We start from the raw sequence: 22,272 nt of genomic DNA, 5'->3' as shown, positions 1-22,272 counted from the left end.
GTACCTTATACCATATACGATAGAAAGTGAGTTTGCCCACGCAAAAAATTTCTTCCCGGCGCCACTGCTTGCATGGAATGGAAGCTTCTGACACATTTCAAGTGAACAATTTTAAATTTAATGCCGTTGAGTTGTGAATTATAAAAAATTTAATTTTTATTTACAGTTCGAAGATTCTAAATTTCTTAATCCTAACTATCATATTCAATTCAGAAACAATACAATCGAAATATACATTCATCTGTGTTTTTATTAAAATCTTATCAAATATTCTTTTTAAAATATTTGTTTAAATTATACAATAATTTTAAATTTACCCAGGTATTTTAAGCAAATTGTTGTATTATCTTTAAACCTGTCAAAATCCTTAAAATGCTAAAACATTTTCTTAACTCTGTATTTTCCTTGACCTTTTTGGAATAAGTTCAAATTTCGAATTATTTCTGAAACTTTTACAAAACTTCTAAATATTGATGAAAATTATTCAACATTTTTCTAAAATTATCTAAAAATCCTATCAAATTTTAAAAAATATTCTCTTAAAAATAATTATTAAGAATAAAAAAACATTTAAACTTTTTCAGTTATCTTAAATCGCTTATATATCTCTTATTAAATTCACTCGAACTTTTCTAAATTAATAATTAGTTTATTTTGATTAATTCTTCAACATTTTTTTCTTTTCTTAATAATTCCAAATATTCTCTTAAAATTAGTTTTTTCAAAATGAAACGTCATTTACAATTTACACAGGAATTTTCAGCATTTCTTTTTATTATCTTAAAATATTTTTAAATGCTTGAATGGAATCAAGAAATTCTACTGTAAACTTCAGAAATTTATATTTTGTTTTCAATTCTTTCATATCTTTTTAAATTTTAAATCAAGTTGCAATATTTTCAAAACTTCTAAATATCTCTTAAACTTACGCGAATTGTATAATTGTATACGAAGTTGTATAAGGAACATAATTGAAGCGCTAAGAACGACGAAAATCGTTTTTTATAGTTACAAGTACTTTAGGATTTGGCCTATCGATAAAAGTTAGAAATATGTAAAGAAACAAATTTTTTTGTCCCAAAACGTGGTTAAAGTTGAAGCAGTTGCTGAGAAATGATTATGACGACTGTGTAAAGCTCATTTTGGTTTTTATTCTTCTTATTAAGTGAAATGATGATGAGGATTAAACTCATATCTTATGTTTCCTGTGACTTTTTTAAACTACTCAGGAAACAAAAATCCATTCACTTCTGTTGAATGCGTTTCGAAGGCTTTTGAATTACGTATCTGTCACTGTAATTCCAAAATTGCCGCCGATTTGTTTTTTAAAGACTTTTAGTCGTTATAATTTTGTTGACTAACTTATATGCCGTAAAAAACTAATAACTGAAATAGCAAAAGGAATCTAGTAGACCTGCGCATGACTTCTTTTAATTCTTCGATCATTTCTAAATTTAAAAAATCGTGTGAAAATATGGCAGCTTAACCCCAAAAGTCGGTCTCATTCAAAAATCGGAAATGGTCATATTGCAGTACATGGCAGATTCGAAACTGCTTGAGAAAATGACCGATTCACATAGTCGCCAATTGATTCTGTTTTAACTTTCTGAATCTGCAAATGACAGATACGCAATTCACAGAGTCGTCTTTTTAATGGATTCTTTTTTTCTGGGTAAAAGATCATTTTCAAAGTTTTTAAAGTTTTTTTTTTAAGTTTGCAATAAATTTCTTAATTTTTCTGGTAAACATACAGATTTTTTCGGTGAATTTCAAGATATTTTGGGTCGGTTTTTGAGGACAAAACTGTGTCTCACGTTTTCAATAATTGTATAACTTTTATTAACTTTATACGTTATAATTAATTCAAAAGCTTTCTTTTTGAATAAATGACAATTTCATATGAATTCTAAGTAAAAGAAATTCTAAATTTATTTAAATTTTATGTTATTTCTATTTTATACTGCTTTTGTTTTAAAATTGAATAATTTTGATTTGAATTGTTCAACAGTTTAACAGTTTCTTGCAAAGTGCAAACTTTAAAAGTTCAATAAATTAATAACCTAACTTAGTTGTAAGTTAAACCCTTAAAATTACAGTATAATCAATGACAATTGGAAAATTTAGAAATCAAGAAGCGAAATGTAATCAGAAAAGCTGAAGCTTGTACGGATTCAAAATTTTTATTTTTTGCCAAAATTTTATTGGCTGAGAATTTGTTATTTTCATCTGATTAAAAGGAGGTACTAATATGGAGGAGGGCCTGCGAAAAATATTTTATGTAAACCTTACTTATTTATGCTAGTAACATATTTTTATTTTATTTCGCTGATATATTGTTTATAATATAAAATTTATTGAAGAATAACGCTTTACTATTTTACAGTCTCTGCTGCTAGTTTAGCTTTGTCGTTAAAAAGAGGCCATCAAACTGATTAAACTTATCATTTTTTATTGTAGACCAGAAATTACGGCAACCGGTACTTCCCGAGATGCGTCACGAAATGCGATAATCGGTATTTCCAGAGATGTTTTGACAACATTTTGCGTAATAATTCAGTAAACTTTTAGAATAAATCTCCCTTTGTTAGTGCAAATACTCATATAAGTGCACATATTATTCAACATAAATTTGATTAGGAATTGTCTATGGTTATGGAATTTTCCGTAACGTTTGCCCTGAAAAGCTGGAAAAGGGGTTAGAATTACGGAAAATTCCATAACGTTAGCCCGGAAAGACCTGGAAAAGGGGTTAAAGTTAAGGAAAATTCCGTAATCACAGACAGTGTGATTTTAGTATTTATTACATATTTTATTATTCATTAAATATTTTGTTATTCAGTATTTAATGTTTTTATTGCACAATGTAATATTGTTCAAAACCGATATTTAATATTGCCCGTTTTTCATATAAACCAATCTCTCACTTTCAGTCCTACTCTATTCGCGGCCTTCCTAGGACTGCTGGATCAAGCAATTTCTTTGCGGAGTAGGGCGAGAGCGGTTGTGACATATTATATATATATATATATATATTCCAATTGGAAACGAGTCAGGCGACCCTCACTGTTTAGATTTATATCCTCCCGAAATTAGTCCAACGCCATTTGAAGGCAACCCCCGACACATGACTGAAAGCGAGAGTTTGGTGTAACACTATTCTTTTGTTTAACCCTGCCCCTTAGAATATACCTTGAGCGTTGGAGACTAAAACTCGTACACTGCCTTATCCTCAATAAATTATAAAATTCTAGAAAAATACCACTTTAAAGTTTGTTCCTATCTTGCGTTATTTTAAAAATTTTTGCGAAGATGTGTAAGATTTTTTTCTTAACAATACAAGTTTTTGTTGCGATGAAAAACAAAAAAGGACTGTTAATTTATGCTGTTCTTTATTTTTTAGACACCCAAAAATTGTATTGTTGAGAAAAAAATCAATCTTAACAGATTTTATCAACATTTTCGCAAAAATATCGAAAATAACGCGAGATAGAAAAAAGTTTCAAGAGACAGTTTTCTAGAATTTTTGTAGAAAAATAATTTTACACTGAAACTCTTCTATAGCGCCCATTTTGGGGCTGACGGAGGATGGAAACTAACTCATTATAGCCCGCTCCGCTTTTGTTTGTTCACGCCTGAGGACTCGTCTGAGTAACAGCTGCAGACCCCGCGCAGCTCATGTTACACCTACCTTCGGCGCAGCGTCGATTCCCGAAAGGACTATAGAAGGGCGGGCTTCTGAAGGGTTTCACTGTATTTCTTTGTATCGTCTTATACCAAACTTTTTACAAAATAGCTGAATCCTTAACAAACAAAACAAATATGTACCATTTGCATTTTTAATAAAAAAATCTGACATTTCTTCAAAAAGACGCATATTTTTTACAAACAAGTTCAATTTCTAACACGAAAGTAGAAATCTGTAACGAAATAGATGAAGTTTGCACAAAAAAGACGAATTTTTGATAAATATTGACATTGTCAACCAAAGAGATGAAGTTTCAACTTAAATGATGAATCTAATGAAAAACAATGAATTTTTAAAAAAATATATCATTGAGTCCTTGACCAAAAAAGATTAATTTTCAATTATGTACTTCATCTTTAACCAAAAAAACGAATGTTCAATCAAATAGTAGAATTCTAAAAAAAACAACAGATTAAATGGTTTTGAATACAAAATAAAAAATTTAAAATAAATATTTCTATTTTTATCATTTTATCATTTATATTTTTATCATTATTATTATTTATTTTTTTATTTTATTTCTATTATTTATTATTATTTATTATTTATTTTCTTTTATTTATTATTATTTTTATTATTATTATATATTTATCATTTTTATAATTTTTTATCATTTGTTTTCAAGGTTATAGAAATATAATTTGCGTAAGATTCTTGAGAAAATTAGAAAAGATTTTTGGAGCTTTCAGATATGTCGAAAAAGTATAATTTTTTATTTTACAGGGTTTTGCAAAATGTTATAAAAAATTCGAGTCAGTTTAAAAGATATGTAGGACTTTCAGAAGTTTGGTAAATAAATATATTCTAAACCGAATCGAATCATTCCTAAAATTCTGAAAAATCTTTGAAAATTAAAACAATTGCGCTTTAATCTTCTATTTTTTTAAAAACATTTTAGCAATATTTTGAAATGTTTTAAAACATTTTTTTATATTCTTTAAAAATTTATTTTGCAAAATCGAATAATTTTTTACAGCAATTTCAAGTGAAGTATTTCTTTATTTTGTTAAAGCCTTTTAAACTTCTTGAAAAGCTATGCAAATTTTTTTTAATCTTAAAAAGTGTACATTAAAAAAAGAATTTGTAAATCTTTTGAAATTTCAAAACATTTTGTATTTGTTTCCGATACATTTAAATCTTCTAAATATCTTTTACAATTATTTAAATTTTTTCAGAAGTTGTCTTAAAATTTGGAAACATAAAAAAAATTGCCTTCAAATCTTCCAGATTCTGTTTTGACAATTTTGGAAATTTTTTGCAATGTTTGAAATTATTTTTAAATATGCTCCTAAAATTAAATTTAAAAAATAAAAAATCAATTTAAATTATCCCATGAATGTTAATAAATATTTTTTATAATTGTGAAACTTTTTATGATGCTTAAGAAGCTTCAAAATGTTTATTTCCAAATATCCAAAAATTACTTTATTTTAACTTTAAACTTTTTTCAAGTTTTAAGTTAATTTTTAATCTTTTTAAAACTTCTAAATATCTCTTAACTTATTCGAATTTTTTATAAAACTTTGCAATTTTGCTAATTGAACATTTTCGCTTTAAAATCATTCACATCCTTTTTTGAAATTTTAGAAAATAATTTAAAATTTTTGAAATCTTTGTTTATTTTCTCTTAAAATTTATTTTTCAAACTAAAATATAAGTATAGATTTTTCCAGGAATTTGAAGGAATTTTTTTATTATCGTGAAACCTATCTGAATCTTTGAGAATCTATTTACGAATATCCCAAAATGTATGTTTTTTCTAAATTTCAAAAATGTTTTCAAGCTTGAAATTAACATTGAATCTATTTTAAACTTTTAATTATCGTCTCTTAATCTTGATCGAATTTTCTATAAAACTTTGTAATCTTGCCAACTGAAAATTTTTCTTTAAAATCGTCCCTTTGGTTTCAAAATTTTGAGAAATAATTGTAAATATTTTGAAACCTTGTTCAATGTTTTCTTAAAATTTATTTTTAAACATTAAAAAGCAGTTTAAATTTTACAAAGATTTGTAAGAAATATTTTAATTCCTCTTAAACATTTTAAAATTCTTAAAAACCTATTTTTTTAGAAATATTCAAAAATCGACACATTGCATGTTTTATATCGAATTGCTGGACACCTTTGTTGCATTGATTATTATTATTGCATATTCAAATAACCTTACATTTCTCATAAATATAAATTTTTCAGAATTTTTATTTCAAACGGGAAAAAGAAACAACAGGTTCATCCAACCATGAACGCGGGTCTCCCGACAAAAATAGTACTGAGATTGCGATAGTTTCGAGAAATAATCGAAAATGGCATCATGCGCTTTTTAATAATTGGACCAAGAATAAACAGTTTTGATTAATAAAAAACGTCTTTATACTAAAACGTTTATTTTTTAACTACAGTAAAACTCTTCTATAGCGCTGATTTTGGGGCTGACGGTGGATGGGAACTAACTCATTATAGACCGCTCCGCTTTTGTTTCGTTAGCAATTTTTTCTCTCTCTTGACTGAAAAATCTTCATTCGACATTCAACTGATGTTAAAAAGTCGTATTTTTGGTAAAATTCGACTATTTTGATTAAAAATTTAAATATTTTTTTGTTGAAATATCAAATACTTCATTTTTTGTTCAGAATTCATCTTTCTTGGATTATAATTTTAATTGCTTGGATGAAAGTTAAACTTTTTTGTTAAATTTTCTTTCGGTAAATGATTCGTAATTTTAATTGAAAATTTATCTCCTTGGTGAAAAAATAAGATATTTAGTTAAAAATTAGTTTTTTTTTTGGCTGAAATTTAATCTTTTTTATTACAAATCAAACTAATTCAGTTGAAATCTGAACTGTTTTGTTGAAAAATTGTTGTTTTTTCTTGAAAAATTAATTTTTTAAAATTGAAAGTGTAACTATTTCAGTTCTATATTTCACATTTTTAGTTATAAATTCATCTCTTTAGTTGAACATTAATCTTTTTAACCAAAAATTTAATTGTTTAATTTTTTGTTTAAAAAATTATCTGATTTAGTTCAAAATTCGTCCGATAATAATAGTTTCAAATTGTTTCGAGTAATTTGAACATAGTTTAGAGTTTAGAGAATTAATAAAAAAAGGCGCCATGCGATTTTTAAACATTGGATTAGATTTTCAAGTCCTCGAAAAAAAAAATTCCTCCTTTTCCACAATTTTTAACTTTCTTGGTCGGAGTTCTGTTAGTGTGAAAGCTACATTTATGTACTTGAAGATTTACAGATTTTTTTTTCCTATACAAGTTTTACGAACTGACGAGGCTATCATGGAGAGGATAACGAAAAAAAAGAAATTACAGAAAATGTTATAAGTCAGCTTATTTTTTTTTTACTTTTATTATTTGCATTTATTGTCCATAAAGTGAATAAATATCTCTCCAAATTACGCATCATTCCATTATTTAGGTCACTTTCAATCCACTCATGAATCTGGCTTTTCCTTTTTGCGGAATTTATGGATATGTAACCCTTTAAATAGTTGAAAGAACTGACTGCATTCAAAAATAAAAACGTGTATATATATACATCGAATTTAAAAATAAATTGATCGATTGACACTAGGAAATTGACGCGCGAAGTAATAAGGGCCACTTAAGATCCAGACGTGGCTGACAATGGGTGTAGTGAGTTCACTGCAGTTCACTGGTCTTCGCACAAACGTTCGTTGTCCGAACAAGTGTCCAGGTCCATATGGTCGAGTCAGTCGTTCTGGCCAGTAAAAGCAGTTTGTCTCAAGAATTAATTTATTTTTCTTTCATTCCAAGAAACGGTCAAGGAACTTCCTTGATCTTATTTATCAACATGCTTTTTCGCTTTTAACTAGAAAATACTCATAATTGTTTTTATTTGAAAGACACCTACTTTAGATGTATTCTTTAAATTCAAAATCATTGAACGATCATGGATACTAATGGTCCTTGGTGGAGAGCTCTATTTAGTAGATGTGATTAGAGTCAAGGGAATTTATGCATTATTATCTGTGAGATGTCGTATTTTTGTGTGATCTATCACATTTAATGACTTTGTGAAGCTCTTCACCCCGGATGATTGCTAGAGTGACTGAGCAGCTATCTGCATCGCTCAGTCTTCTCATGTCAATTCCTTCATCCTCGGCAGAATGGGATTAGAAGAGAATGAGGCATGCTTAAGCCGAAAGGAATTTGGCTTGATTGTATAAAAATAATAAGAAATTATTCATTCAAATAAATATTTGCCTTTTCATTAATTTATGTTTCGACAACAACTATATTGTGTATTCTGAAATTTAAGGAACATAATTGAGGGCATCACAATGGAAAATATAAATGCAAATAACAAAGTTTTGAAATAATTAAAAAAATTTTAATTTGTGATTCTATTTTACAAGTGAAGCATATAAATAAAAACTGCACAGTCTTTACCATGTTCCCCTCTTTACCCCTTTTAGTTAAAAATACAACGATTTGGTTGAAGATTCAACTATTTTGTTAATTATTAATTTTTTTATTGAAAATGTAACTATTCCATATTTGGTTAAAAATTGAAATTTTTTAGTTTAATAATTTTCCTTGTCTAAGATTGTAGGCAAATCCTTGAACTCTGAGATACACCTCACGGTTATATTAATTTAATAAATAAAAATTAATAGTCTTCGATTGAAATACTGTTTATATTTAAATTAAAATTCTAATGAATATATTAATTTCTTTTATTCTGTCCACCTAACACCTTTATTACAAAATTTATACTAATATAATATTTATACACACAAACATAATTCTATTTAAATTCTTAAGTTATATATTTTAATTATTGAAAAATTCAAATTTTTAATTTTTCATTACAAAAGCTTTTTTGTTTGTAAATTCAACTACTTCGTTGAAAGTGGAACTACTTTGTTAAACAGTCATTTTATTATTTGAAGATTGAACTATATTGCTAAAAATTCGTTTTTCTTTTGGTTCGAAATTAATTTCTTTAATGGCAAAGTTAACTATGCCATTTATTTAAGGAAAATGAATTGAGGAATGAATAATAAAATTGATAAATTTTCAAAATTATGTCTTTTAAAGCAATTTGAAACTAAAAGCATTAATTTATTCATTAAATTGTTTTTGAAATCTTCTTAAATTTTATCTTGGAACTCATTGTTAGCTTTCCAAGTAATTTTGATAACAATTTCTTATTCACTTGATACATTTCAAAATGCTTAAAAAGATTATTTTATGTTTTAAAATCCTTTCACGTATTATCATAATTCGGTATATTTTCATAACTTCTAAATATATCTCCAAATTACTTAATTATTTTGGGAATTAATAATTGTTCAATTGGCATTTATTGAACAACATTTATTTTTTTGGAAATCTTTTTATATATTCTCTTAAAATGAATTTTTCAAATTGAAAAATCATAAAAAAATGTCCCGGCAAACTTAAGAATTTTTATTTTATTTTCTGAAAACCTCAAAAGATCTTTAAAAAGCCCCAAAATGTTATTTTGGAATCTTCAAAAATCAAACTTTATTTTTGTATTTTTTGAAATCTTTTTCAATTTTAAATTGAGTTTGGATCGTCTCAAAACTTTTAAATATCTTTTAAATTAACTCAGACTTTTTCCAAATTGATAATTGTTCAGTTGTTATTTATGCAGCGAAATTCAATAGTTTTACTCACATATTAAAAAAACTTTAAATAGAACATTTATGATTGTAACTTTCAAAGCTTAAATTTTAACACTCCGATATATTAACGATTCAAGTCTTTCTATTTCGAAAAATTCAGTATAAAATTGCTTAGCTCCTAATATTTGACTTGTAATTTTTTAATTCCAATAAAAAGTAAAATATTGCCAAATATTTAGAAATGTTCTTTTCCCTAATTGATAAATTTCAAATTAAATTGTTTAGAAATGGAATATTTTATATCCATAAAAATATTTGAAATGAGAAATAGTGAAATTTATGACATTTAGTATACCAAAAGTTTATAATTGTTTAACTACTGAGGTTTCAAATAATGTTAATGATAGTTTCCCTCAGTATTTTAACTTTTGTGAAATCTTATATTTTATTTGCAATGATTTGTAATTTTCTACAACAACTTATTTAAAATTAAAAGTGTTTTGTTGACGTAAAACTCCCAAATTTAAAAAATAGAAAATCCTGTAGTCTTATGTTATAACTTGTAGATTTTTACAGCAAAGAAAAAAAATTATTAATAAAAAGTTCAACCAATTTTTGAATCATAAAAAATTAAAATTTGTTGTTAATTTATTTACTTTTCAACAAGTAAATACAAGACAAAATTAGCTATTTTTATTTAACTGTATTTTTTGTTGTTAAATTTTGTACATGTTTTACAAAAAAAGTAATTTTTTTAACAAATAACTACAGTTGTAAAAATTGTTGACTTTTTTGTTAAAATTTTTACCTTCTAGGGTGCAAAGTAACATATGGGTAATAATGAATTAAGATATTAAAATCAAAGCAAAGGGCCTGCAAAAACTAAAGAGCCGTTCCGATGTTTCCGCTTTACGAAACGCCGGAAGTCAGTGACCGGAAGTGGATCATGAAAAATATGGGGTCGATTGAACTCTCGTAATAACATGTTTCAATGCTGCTCTGGTAATACACATGCATGCACACAGTATATAGGTACATAAATTCTACACATAATTTAAATTTATTGCGTAACTCCATAATGAATATGTTTCTCGGACAAGGAAAAGCTTTTGAACTAAAAATTTAATTTTTAACAAAGAGTCGAGGTAAAAAAATAACAACAACAAAACAACCGCCTTTTTCAGTTTCATTCCATGGCGAAAGAAACAAATGGGTTATCGATTTTTTTTATTGCACTGATGTCAAAGGGTTAATATTTTTCATTCCAATAATTTTATAAACAAATTTATGATTCTTATACTTTTTAATTCATAAAAAAGCTTTCTTAGTGAATTTTTAACAAACACACACACACACACACACAAACACACATACTATATATATATTAAAAATGGCTGAATTGTGCATTTGTTCATAAAATTTGTTGAAGCCCTTAACACGGTTTACTGAAAAATAAAGAAATGTCGAAAATTTTTATTGAAAAGTAATTTTTAAGTTAATTCCTTGAAACCCCGAAAGCCTATCTATTAAACAATAGTAGAAAAGTTAATTTGTTTATTAAATCGCATAATGTTTAAAAAATGGTTAATATAAGAGTATTTTCTAAAATACATATTTTTCGCGATCGAAAAACCTTGAAAATGTTTTTAAGTTCTTGATGTTCCTAGATCAAAGAACATCACAATTCAGAATTGTTTATAATATTACCGAATTGGAAAATTCGAGAATTATAAGATTCACATAAGCTTATAACATCACCGAATTTAAAAATTCCTGACAGAAAATTGCCGAATTATAAAAGAACCGAACTAGAAAATTATCGAATTAAAACAACCAAACATTTTTTCAATAAAACTATTTGATCATTGTATTTAAAAAAAATAATATTAATAACAAATTTTTAATTGTTTAAATTCGGAAATTCTATTAATCGGAAATGTTCAAATTCGGTAATATTATAAATTGTTAGAGATTTTATTATTCGGAAATTTTCCAATTCAGGAATTTTATTATTCAGGAATTCTACATTGTCCGGAATTTAAAGAACTTTGGATTCCAGGCATTTCAAACTATAATTTTAAATTTAAATTATAGAATTTTTAAAAATGATAAATATATTATTAATAATTATCATATTTTGCAGTTCCAAGTGACATTCGAAGTGATAGGATGGATTTTTTTACTAAAAAAATTTGATTTATAAAAAAGAACCAATCACTGTCATTTTTAACAATCAAAGTTGAAGAATTTTCAATATTGTGAACCTTTAATGTTTAATTATCTGAAAAACTTTGAAAATTATTTACTTTATAGTTGAAAACATTCAAAATTAACTAATTCAAACTTGAGGCGTTAAATATTAAACAATTTCAGATTCTGTTCAAAAATTGAAGTGTTCTTAAATTAGATTCTTGAAACTAAGTCGTTAAAAATAATAATTTTCAACTTATGTATTACGATTAAAAGAAATTATTTGAAACTAAAGTCCAAAAGTAATAACTTAAAAATTAATTTCGAAGATTTTTGTTATTAATAATCTATACAATTATTGTACTATGCACTAGGATGGATTGAAAACCTTAATGTGGAATCAATCAATTTAAATCTATAAGTAACGCGCGAGAACTGAATAGAAAAATTTTTTCGATGTTTTCATTCGTGCACAAAAATGAAATTTAATTACAGGCGTATATTAAAACATAATAATCTCGTGCAGAGTAGTATCCTCAAATCTGAAAAAAGTTTTAAAAGGCTCTGCACACCCCAAAAAATGTAAAAAAATGAAAATAAAAAAACTTTAAAACTCTCCGGACAATAATTTTTAAACCCAATTTGCTCGCGCGCATTACCTTAATTTAAATCGATCTATTTCACATTCATTACACTTCATGGGGGTTCCAACCCACTACTTTTGGACATGGTATTGTTTGCGGTTTCTAAAACCATTTTTTTCAAGTCACCCTAATATACAAGTTCTTAAATATAGAATATGTAAGTCCAGAGTCTAAGCGTACATCTAAAATTCTAAATATAAGCATACGTACCCGCCATGTGCTGCATGAAATACGTTTTCCTCTGTTCTCTTCAGCAGCTGAAAGACTCATAACAAAAAGATATTAGTTCTAAATATAACATTCGAAATTTGAATTTTCATTTAAGTCCGTCACTTTTTCACAATTTACAACCAGAAATTTTTTCTTCGTTCAACATAATCGTTCTGTTTTCTTCATTTGATTGATATCAGAAAATATTTTGATTTTATCCCAGGAGTTAATTACTCCTGCACTCTCATGCAATCCCATGTACTCTCGTGTAATCCCATACACCTTCATGCAATCCCAGGCACTCTAATGCAATCCCATGCACCTTCATGCAATCCCATGCACTCTCGTATAATCGCAAAGAGTATAATGCAATCCCATGGACCTTCATGTAATCCCATGCACTCTAGTGCAATCCCACGCACTTCCATGCGTTCCCATGCACTCTTATGCACTCTCATGAATCTTTCTGCAATCCCATGCATTCTAATGCAATCCCATTCACTTGTTTGCAATCCCATGCACTCTCATGCAATCTCATTCATTCTTGTACAAAACCTTGTAATCCCGCGTTACGAATAAATATTATATGAAATTCAGTACAGCTCTATACTGATTTTCCTATAATGAATTTCTTATAATTTTTTCGCGATTCTAAAAAAACATGTCAGAAAATCAGTCTAGTAAAAAGGAATGTTAAAATATTGAAAAAGTGATTCCAAAAATTAGAAAAAGTAACAAATAAATGATTTATTTATTTATTTAAGACAATTTTGTAGAATTTCCCAAGATTTCAAGACTTTTCTTGTGAAATTAAGAAATTAAATTAAATTTGAAGAGATTCATAGTTTAATCTAATTTGAATTCGAGAGAATTTCCCTGATTTTTAAGCGATTTCGTCAGATTTAATAAATATTTCACGAAATTTTATAGATTTTCAAATATACCAGGAAGTTTTAAGGGATTTTAACAAATTTCGAGGAACTTCCAGTGGTTTTAAGGGATTCAAAATGATTTTATCGGATATCTAAATATTTAAACCAATTTTTAAAGATTCCATCGGGTTTCAAGAGATTAAAAAAGCTTCTATGGATTTTAAGAAATTTCGAAACCTCTCGAAGGACTTTAGAGGATTCGAAAGATTTCCAAACTTTTCTAGGCATTTTAAGGAAATCAAAAGGATTAAAAGAGATTTAAAAAAATCGTAGGATGTCTAAAGATTTCAAGTTATTTTTTAGTGAACTTGGGAAAACAAATAAAATTAAATTTAAAGTGATTCATCGCAATTTCAAAGATTTTAGGTGATTTTAAATAACTTTATAAGATTAAAAGATTTCCAAGATTTATAGAGATTTACACGTATTTTTTAGGGAACTTCAATGAATACTTTGAATTTAATTTAAGTTCCACAGAATTTCCTTGAATTTTAGGTAAATTCGTCAGATAAAAATTCCCGGGAATTTAAAGAATTCCAATCACTTTTTTTTAGGTTTTAAGGGATTCCATAAGATATAAACAAATTTTACGGGACTTTTACGGTTTATAATGCTTTTATAATGATTATATTTTAAGGGATTTCAGGAATTCACAAGATTGAAGGATTTCAAATATTTATATCGATTTAGGCTAGTTTTTTCGAAAGAACTTTAACAAATATACAGTCAAACTCTTCTATAGCGCCGGTTTTGGGGCTGGCGGTGGGAGGGATCAAACCTTTTAGAGCCCACTCCGCTTTTATTTCTTCACACCTGAATGCTCGTCTGAGTGACAACCGCAGATCCCGCGCACCCTGCGCAGCACCTGTTACAGCTACCTGCGGCGCGGCGTCAATTCTGAGAAGGGCTGTAGAAGGGAGGGCTATTGAAGGTTCTTACGGTATTAAATTTTAAATCCAGAGAATTTAATAAGCATTTTAGAGAATCTGAAAGATTTCCAAATAGATCAAGAGGATTAAAAGGTATCCTGAAGAACATAAAAAAGCTTTCAGGGATTTAAGAGTTTTTTCAAATATTTGAGGTATTTTCCAAATATTTCAACTAATTTTAAAACCTTTATGAAATGTCTTTGAAATCTTGTAAATATTTGCGATGAAATGTTCCAAATATTTGGAAAATTTTTCTTTATTCGTTAAAATCATCGAGAAAATCATTTAATTATTTCAAATCTTAGTCAAATCTTTTAAAACGTTTTGCATCCTTTTGAACTCGTTTCAAATCTTCGAAATGTAAAAAAAAATTTTAATGTGATGTACACGCCTTTTTTAAATAATTGGAATCCGTGAAATCTTTATAAATTGTTCAAAATGTTTTTAAATATTTTAAAATCTTTCAAATATTTTGAAAATTTTTGAAATCTTGTAATGAATTGTGATATGGTTTACACTCAAAAAGCGAGTAGTGAAATCCTTGAAAAAATCCGTTATATGGCCATGACTCCTTCTAATTCTGAAAACTGAATCAACTTCGAAATTTTCCACAAATAATATTTATAATTTTTAAGCTGAATACATTTCGCATTTTATTAAAATAACTGTTTTAAAAGAAAAAAATGCATTCAATTCTATCCTAAAAAATGCAAGGAATTTCAGATTTCCAAAGTTAAACAAAATTCAAGGAGAATTCCAGGCTTTAAAGGTTTTCAAGGTCGCTAGACAGTGGACACACTGCAAGAGATTTAATGCATTTTAAGGTATTTTAAAAACTTTGGTAGGAGTTCCAAACATTTCAAGATATTTCTAGTGAACTTTGAAGAATAAATGAAATTAAATTTCTAGAGACTCAGATGGTTTTTCTTTTTTTTTTCAGAAATAAATTGAATTTTATTTCAAGATATTTGCAGGGATTTGAACAAATTCAAAAGTAATGAAAGAATTCGGAAAATTTTAAAGGGTTGTAAGTTACTTTAAAGGACTGCATAAAATATTTCAAGACAAACAATTTAAGAAGTTTTCAACGGACTTTCCAAATTTCAATGGATTTCAACAGATTATAACGGTTTTAAAAATATTTTCAAAGGCATAAATGGATTTGATGAGATTCCAAAAGGTTTGCATGGGATTCAATTAATTTTTTTTTCTATTTTAAAGTTATCAAGATAATTCACCGATTTGTACTGTGGATACTGTGTGTATACTGTGTGTACTGTATATAAAATCGCTATTTTTCTATACTTTCGTAAGACACATTGAGTGGTTTGATATAAATAGTTCCTTTGTAGTTTCTCCACTTTTTACCTTAATTCCTTAAATATTTTTGTATTAATTGTTTATACAAATCCGAGTAATTAAACCCTCGAACCAATATCACACTGGAACTTGGATTTAATACTTGATGTGGACGCATGACGCAACCTGATACAACTAACACACTGAGAATCCGGCCCCCATTGCTGTTCGTCACGCTTGATTGACCACTTCCTACCTTTCGCCTTGACGACTCCTCTTATCTCAAAACTGCAATTCTCAAAATCAGTTCTCGGAACGAACTTAATCCGGAATGATTAAATCCAAGTTGCAGTCTAAAAACAATATATTGCTATAATACCAGTAGACAAAAAAAGATAATATCAGATTAGGGTCGACCCCGGATTTAGTGCCGGTTTTCGGATAACGGTGGACCTATATCAGGGGACTTCGAACTATTCTGTCTTTCTTCTATCTTGCTGTTTTGTCACGCCTGAGTGAACACCACACAATCCCCGCAGCTTCTCTCATACATCCTCCCGGCGCGGCATCAATTCTTGGAAGAACTAACTTCGGGGGCACTATCTCCGGGGTTCACTGTATTTGGTTTGGAAAGAGCTCAGGAAAATATAATGCAGAGTTTAGCAGAGTCAGGAAATTTATTTTGCAAAATTCGTCGACTGTAAACGAAAGATCGTTTCAACATGGCCGTAGTTAGATTATTCTTTGCATATACAGCTATTAGGATACACTGACAAGAAGTGACAAGCTATACAAATACATTATTATCGTCGGTCACAAATAACAATTTTTCTCTGATTCATGTCTTAAAATTAAAAAAATATCTTAAAATACTGAATTAAGAAAACTCAAGATTTAAGTAAAATAATCGATCTTTTATTCAAATAGAACCAGAAAATCATATCATAGCAAAAAATGTATTGAAACCGACGATAAACGCTCTCAGCCGAACATACGTCACCACGCTTTTTTCGGGTCATTGTCCCGATTATTATCATCACTCTAGTTACTATGGTATGTATTTTTACATAAATAGGTTATCTATATCAATTGTTCAAAGCGTATGATAAAATATCGAATGATAATAAACACAACAAGGGCAAGTATGTATAGTGTACCATAGAATTTTGAACGACGGTCAATATAAAAACAACAACCATGTTTAGTCATTATTCCTAAAGTCGAAAATGTCGCTCTATTACAAAACAGAAAACCAGCGTTTGCCATCAATGTTAGTACAAATAATTTTCTCATTTAAACTAACTTTATAGCCAGGACGTGGATGAGAACCACTGCCGAGTTAGCTGACCAAAGCAGCTCGACTCTCACATGTGCAGGAAGATTGGCCCAGAAGAGAGAAGAAAAGAAGCAACGCGCGTGCGCGCGCACGATTATTGCTCGTCTAGTCGGGGTTCCCCGCGTGTGAGAGCCGAGCTGTGCTCGTCAGCAAACTTCGCAGTGGTTCTTCTAAACCGCTCCCTGATTATCGCTTTTGTTTCTGGAAATAATCAATGCTTTCATTCGAAGCACTTTTCTTGTAAAATTCGTTCTGAGCATCTCCAATGTCCGGAAAGAGGGGGTTTAATAACTTTTTTTACAATAGAACAATAATAATAACAACTTTCATTCCCCAACTTCCAGTTTTCTGATTAATAATGGCAGAGCACCTTCTGAATTATTAACGCCTTTTTGCGTTATCAGACTTTGTATATTTACAGAAATTCCACGTAATATCTCCTATAACTTTTACTTATTTCTAAAGTTATTATTCTTAAGTCGACTAGTTGTCACTCATTACAGTCATTTCTTAAAATAATCCGCGAACATAATATAATTAAAAAACAAAGACGCGTGGAAAATTTTCGTTTTAGAGTTTACAGAAAGCCCGCTTGAAGATGTAAAACAGAGAGACAGACATAAAACGCATTCATAGGAACAAATCGATTAAAACTGGCCTTTTCATATATTTTTTATTGGCAGTGATATTTTTTTTCAAATAGTTGAAAGTCTTAAAAATAATTTGTGCTTTCAAATTCACAGATTTCATACATATAATCACTATCGGATTATTTTAATTTGGGCAAGACTTTGGGCACTTTCATTTTAATCTAATTGTAAAAGTGACGTTTGTTTAATGCTAGCATCATCAATCGCGCGCACAGTTTTTCAGTTTGAGGGGAAAATCATTTTTAATATGAAATAACAATTTTAAATTCAAATTTTTAAAGATTTCAGATACTTCAAATCAAAATTTCAATAAAAAAAGTTTATTTTCAATCACGTAGTTGAATTTTTAAGCAGAAAAGTTCTCAGGGAAAAATACATGTGCATACTTGTTTTTTTAAACCAAAATTACTTTAATTTAAAATAAAAAAACAGTTGAAATTATTAAAGAAGACGGATTTTCAACCAGATGTATTTTTAACCAAAAAAGATCCATTTTTTGCCAAAATATTAAAATAATAAATTCTCGACGAAAAATTACATAGTTCATATTTGAAACAAACAAAATTTTTACTTTTGAACCAAAAACAGTAGAATTCATCCAAAAAATACGAAATTTCATCAAGATAGTTAAATCCTTAACAAAAATGATTAATTTCCAATTAAAAAACATATATTTTAAAACAAAAAGCTGCAGTCTTTTCTACCAAAAAAGAGGTATTTGTCAACCAAATATATGATTTTTCAATAAAACAGTTACAGTATCAACCAAAGAGATGGATTTTGAACTCAAATAAATATATGATCAAAGCGTATGAACGTCTAAATATTTGCTAAATTATGCGAATTTTTTCAAATATTTTCTACAAATTTTTTTTTTAAATCGTCTATATTTTAGGAAATAATGTGAAATGTTTAAAAAAATTTTTTCAAATTTAATTTTTTTAAACAAAAAATTATTACACATTTTCCCAGGAATCTTAAGAAAAGTTTTTTATTAACATCAATATAATATTTCAATTCGAACAATTTAAAGCAAAATGAAGAAATTTTGAGGTCTGGAAAAAATTTTCGAAAATTTGGTCGAAATCTGCAGAAATCTTCATTCTGCTTTAATTTTTTTCAATCTTTTCTAATTTGGAATTTTTTTATTCACTTCAAAACTTTCAATCCTTCTAAATATCTTTTAAAATTATTTTCATGTTTCATGAAATGTTTTAAAAGTCTGCGAAAGAAAAAAATCTTTTAAAATTGTCAAGATTGTTTTTTTTATATTTTTGAGAATCATTTGTAATTTGTAAAAATATTTTTTAGTTTTCTCTCAAAATTAATTTTTATAAATAAAATATCATTGAGCATTTTCCCAGAAATCTTAAGACAAGTTTTTTATTATCATGAAGATAATATTTCATTTCAAAATTCGAAAAATTGAAAACAAAATGAAGGTTTTTTCAGATTTCGAAAAAAAAATCAAATTTTTTTTCGAATTTTTGAAAGAAGCTTTGAAATTTTTTTCGAAATCTTCAAAAATCTTCATTTTCTTTTAAATTCTTTGAAATATTTTCCAACTTTTAATTATTTTTTAATAATTTAAGAACTTTCTAAATATCTTATCAAATTATAATAATTTTTCCTCTAATTGTTTTAAAAATCTGCGAAATGAAGAAAGTTTTTTCAAAATCACCAGGATTTTATTTTTTCGACTCTTTTGAAATGTTTAAAAATCTTTTTAATTATTCTCTTGAAAATAATTTTTCAAAATAGAAAATGATTTGAAGTGGTACCAAATTGTTAAGAACATAATTATTTTCTAAAATGAAAAAACCTTTAATCTTTATTAATAAATAAACAAACTGAAAAACCATGTATACGAGATATCGTGACTATAACATTTTAAGAAAATGATTACTAAATAATGGGTCACACCCACTTCCAGTGACCCACAAAGAGGGATTTTTGACGCTCGTTTTTTTTTCAAAAACTGTCACTGCGTATATCGTACTTTTTCCAATAAGGGCAAGAATTTCATTGGTTTGTAAAATGTTTCGTTTTGGACCTTTTTCACAATATTTATAAATAATATATTAGTCTAATTATACAGAGTAACTGATCATTATATACACATCTTTTAATGATGAAATCCTTGTAAAAAAATTAGAAGAAGCTCAGTTACTTCTAAAAACTAAAGATTACACAATAATACAGATTACTTAAATTAATCTGCAAATTTCTTTCTACTGATAAACGGGATATCACAATGAAAATATACTCTCCGAGGCCTCAAGCGAGCTTTCTACGTTCGTAAACACCAAATTTGTTTGCAGGAAAAAGAACTTGATATATGTAGGCTTAAGTTCTTTAAAATTAGATATGCATAAAAATGTATCTTGCTTAACATTTTTCAATACAAAACACACTTTGAGGAAAAGAATTTCGTAGCACTCGTCGTATGTTTAAAACTTTGAAACGCGCACTAAATATACATTTACAACGCCCAAGGATAATTTTAAATCCTGTATAAAAAAATATACATGTACATTGAAACAAAATTGAGGCAAAGGACACGATAGAGGTTCAGAAAATTATCACTTTGTAACGATAAATTCTGAGTATAGTCCGAAATTCTCCTTCGCAGGTTTCTGAAGGTATAAAGGTGTAAAACTGGAGAGGCACGAGTAAATATTTCCTGGAAAAAGAGACTGATTTTGAGACCTTTCGGTCATTGAAAGATGAAGTTCATTTCTTTGTGATACTGCACCATCAACTCGCATAAAAATGTCTTTTCACACCTGCAAAACTCGATCCTTCAATATTTTGAATTAACGTCGTTTGTTTCACTACAACGTCTTTAATATTACTGGTAATATAGCTCATACGACAACTATTATAATTGAGCATTGGGACCAGTCATCAAACTCAGGATTTCTTCATCAGCAGCAAAATTGAAAGACTTTTATCAATAGTTGATTGCGGCTTGAGTAATTGCAAATTCACTATCTACATCAATAATGCCTTGATTCTTTAAAGAGATTTGAGCCCCAAAAAATGAATACGCATTACCGTTTTCAAAACCTGGCAGAACCCTGGGTCCTTTACTGGCTAAAAAATTGTTCTACTATACGACCCCAAGGTCAGCGAGGCGAGAGGCATTGCACCTTGTTCCAACACGGTTCCAGCTCCAGGAGTGAATTATTTGGAAGAGCCAATCGGCTATTGAGGATCAGTCAAATATTTCTAAAATATTACTGTCGCCGTCCGACATGGACGAAGACATCAGCGATGGCATAGCTTCCGTCGACGGTGAACCCGGTTGTGAGCAATATCAGAAGACGCAAGTGCAGTCTTCTGAACTCCGGCCCTACCTGGCTCGTTTCCGATTCAATTTGGCAAGCTTACGTCGTTTTAAAATCAACTGATAAAGAGTGTCCAACCCTTCGTGAAGACCCTCGCCTGTGATTGCACACGCTGGTTGCACCCTTATGCACGAGCTCCCTGGTGACCCTGACAGTTCCAGAACTCCCAGATGCTTCTCCAGCTCGCCTACTTCCTTAGCGCCTGAAACAAATTGAATAACACGAAAAGTTGTAAACATCTTTCCAAATTTCATCCTTGAATTTAAAAATGAAAGGGTCAATGTATCTAAGTAGCCAAATAGCTATAGCCTAAATGGCTATAAAGCCCATTGGGCCACACGTGTATTTAATTTGAGAACAATAGACCGAATGTGGGCACCTTTACCGAGTTGGATCTAGGTGCATATCGCTGTTTACAGCGAAACGCTCTGGAAATATACCTCTTGGAGTATCCCAGGAGGCAGTGAATGGCGCGCACCTCTTTGAACAGAAAAGTGATCCTCACCCACTCTGCTATCCGGCAGCCTCCCTAGCCAGGCCCATTCAGCGCACTTTCATAATGTTAAATGTGAGTGTGTAGTTTTTGTGTGTTCATTACTCGAAATCGACCAGCTACCCCAAGGAGAAAATTTGTTGATTAAAATATAACCAATTAGTTCGGTAAATGGAGGTCATTACTGCATTTAGATCAAGTTTACCATTATTTCAGGATTTGATACAAAACAGAACTATAAATAATATAAAAGTGTTATATGTAAAATCTCAGATCCGAAAGTGAAAATTCTGATACAAAATAAAGAAAAGTACTGTAAACTTTTATTAAATGAATGATATAAATAGATAGGTATAGATTGCATATTTTTTTTAGAGATTTTCACTTTCTTTGGGAGAAGAATTACAGAGCAGTAAGGCAAAAATAAGAATAGCTAGAGTTTAAAGCCAAGACTCCTATAGAAACTTTAACATTTTTAAGTTTTGGTTAATATTGTAGAAGTTTAGAAGATATTCAAATATATAGACTATCATTTCCTCTCAGTAAATAATACTGATTAAGTTACTAAACAAAAGTAGAATATACTTCATAATTACGTCCGAAGATACGGGTACTGAAAAAACAGCAGGGCTTTGTCCACATTTAGGCTCCTATATTTCCACCATAAAGGAATACTACGAGGGTAGTTCAATAAGTCCTTAGAATGAAGTATAAAAACAATTTTTTTTGGGTAAATTTTTTTTTATTTTTCAACATAATCTCCTTGGGGCTCTATATACTTGGTCAATCGCTTTTCAAGTTTTTTTAATCCTTCAGAAAAGTGCGTTTTCGGAAGTTCCTCAAAATAAGCACTTACAGAGGCAATGACGT

The 22,272-nt window shown here is 28.5% G+C and overlaps 1 protein-coding gene across 1 annotated transcript in view; it reads right to left on the bottom strand.

Moving 5' to 3' along the window:
• Positions 1–19,318: 19,318 nt before the first annotated feature.
• Positions 19,319–22,272, bottom strand: part of LOC117172033 (ADP-ribosylation factor-like protein 4C) — a 39,070-nt gene continuing 36,116 nt past the window's right edge. The window contains exon 4 of the mRNA XM_033359764.1: positions 19,319–21,111. Within this exon, the coding sequence (XP_033215655.1) occupies positions 20,915–21,111 (197 nt within the window). The 3' untranslated portion in view covers positions 19,319–20,914. The remainder of the gene's footprint in view (positions 21,112–22,272) is intronic.

This window comes from Belonocnema kinseyi, chromosome 4 (genome assembly GCF_010883055.1).
Source record: "Belonocnema kinseyi isolate 2016_QV_RU_SX_M_011 chromosome 4, B_treatae_v1, whole genome shotgun sequence".
Lineage (NCBI taxonomy): Eukaryota > Metazoa > Arthropoda > Insecta > Hymenoptera > Cynipidae > Belonocnema > Belonocnema kinseyi.
This window is presented reverse-complemented; position numbering and strand designations above follow the sequence as displayed.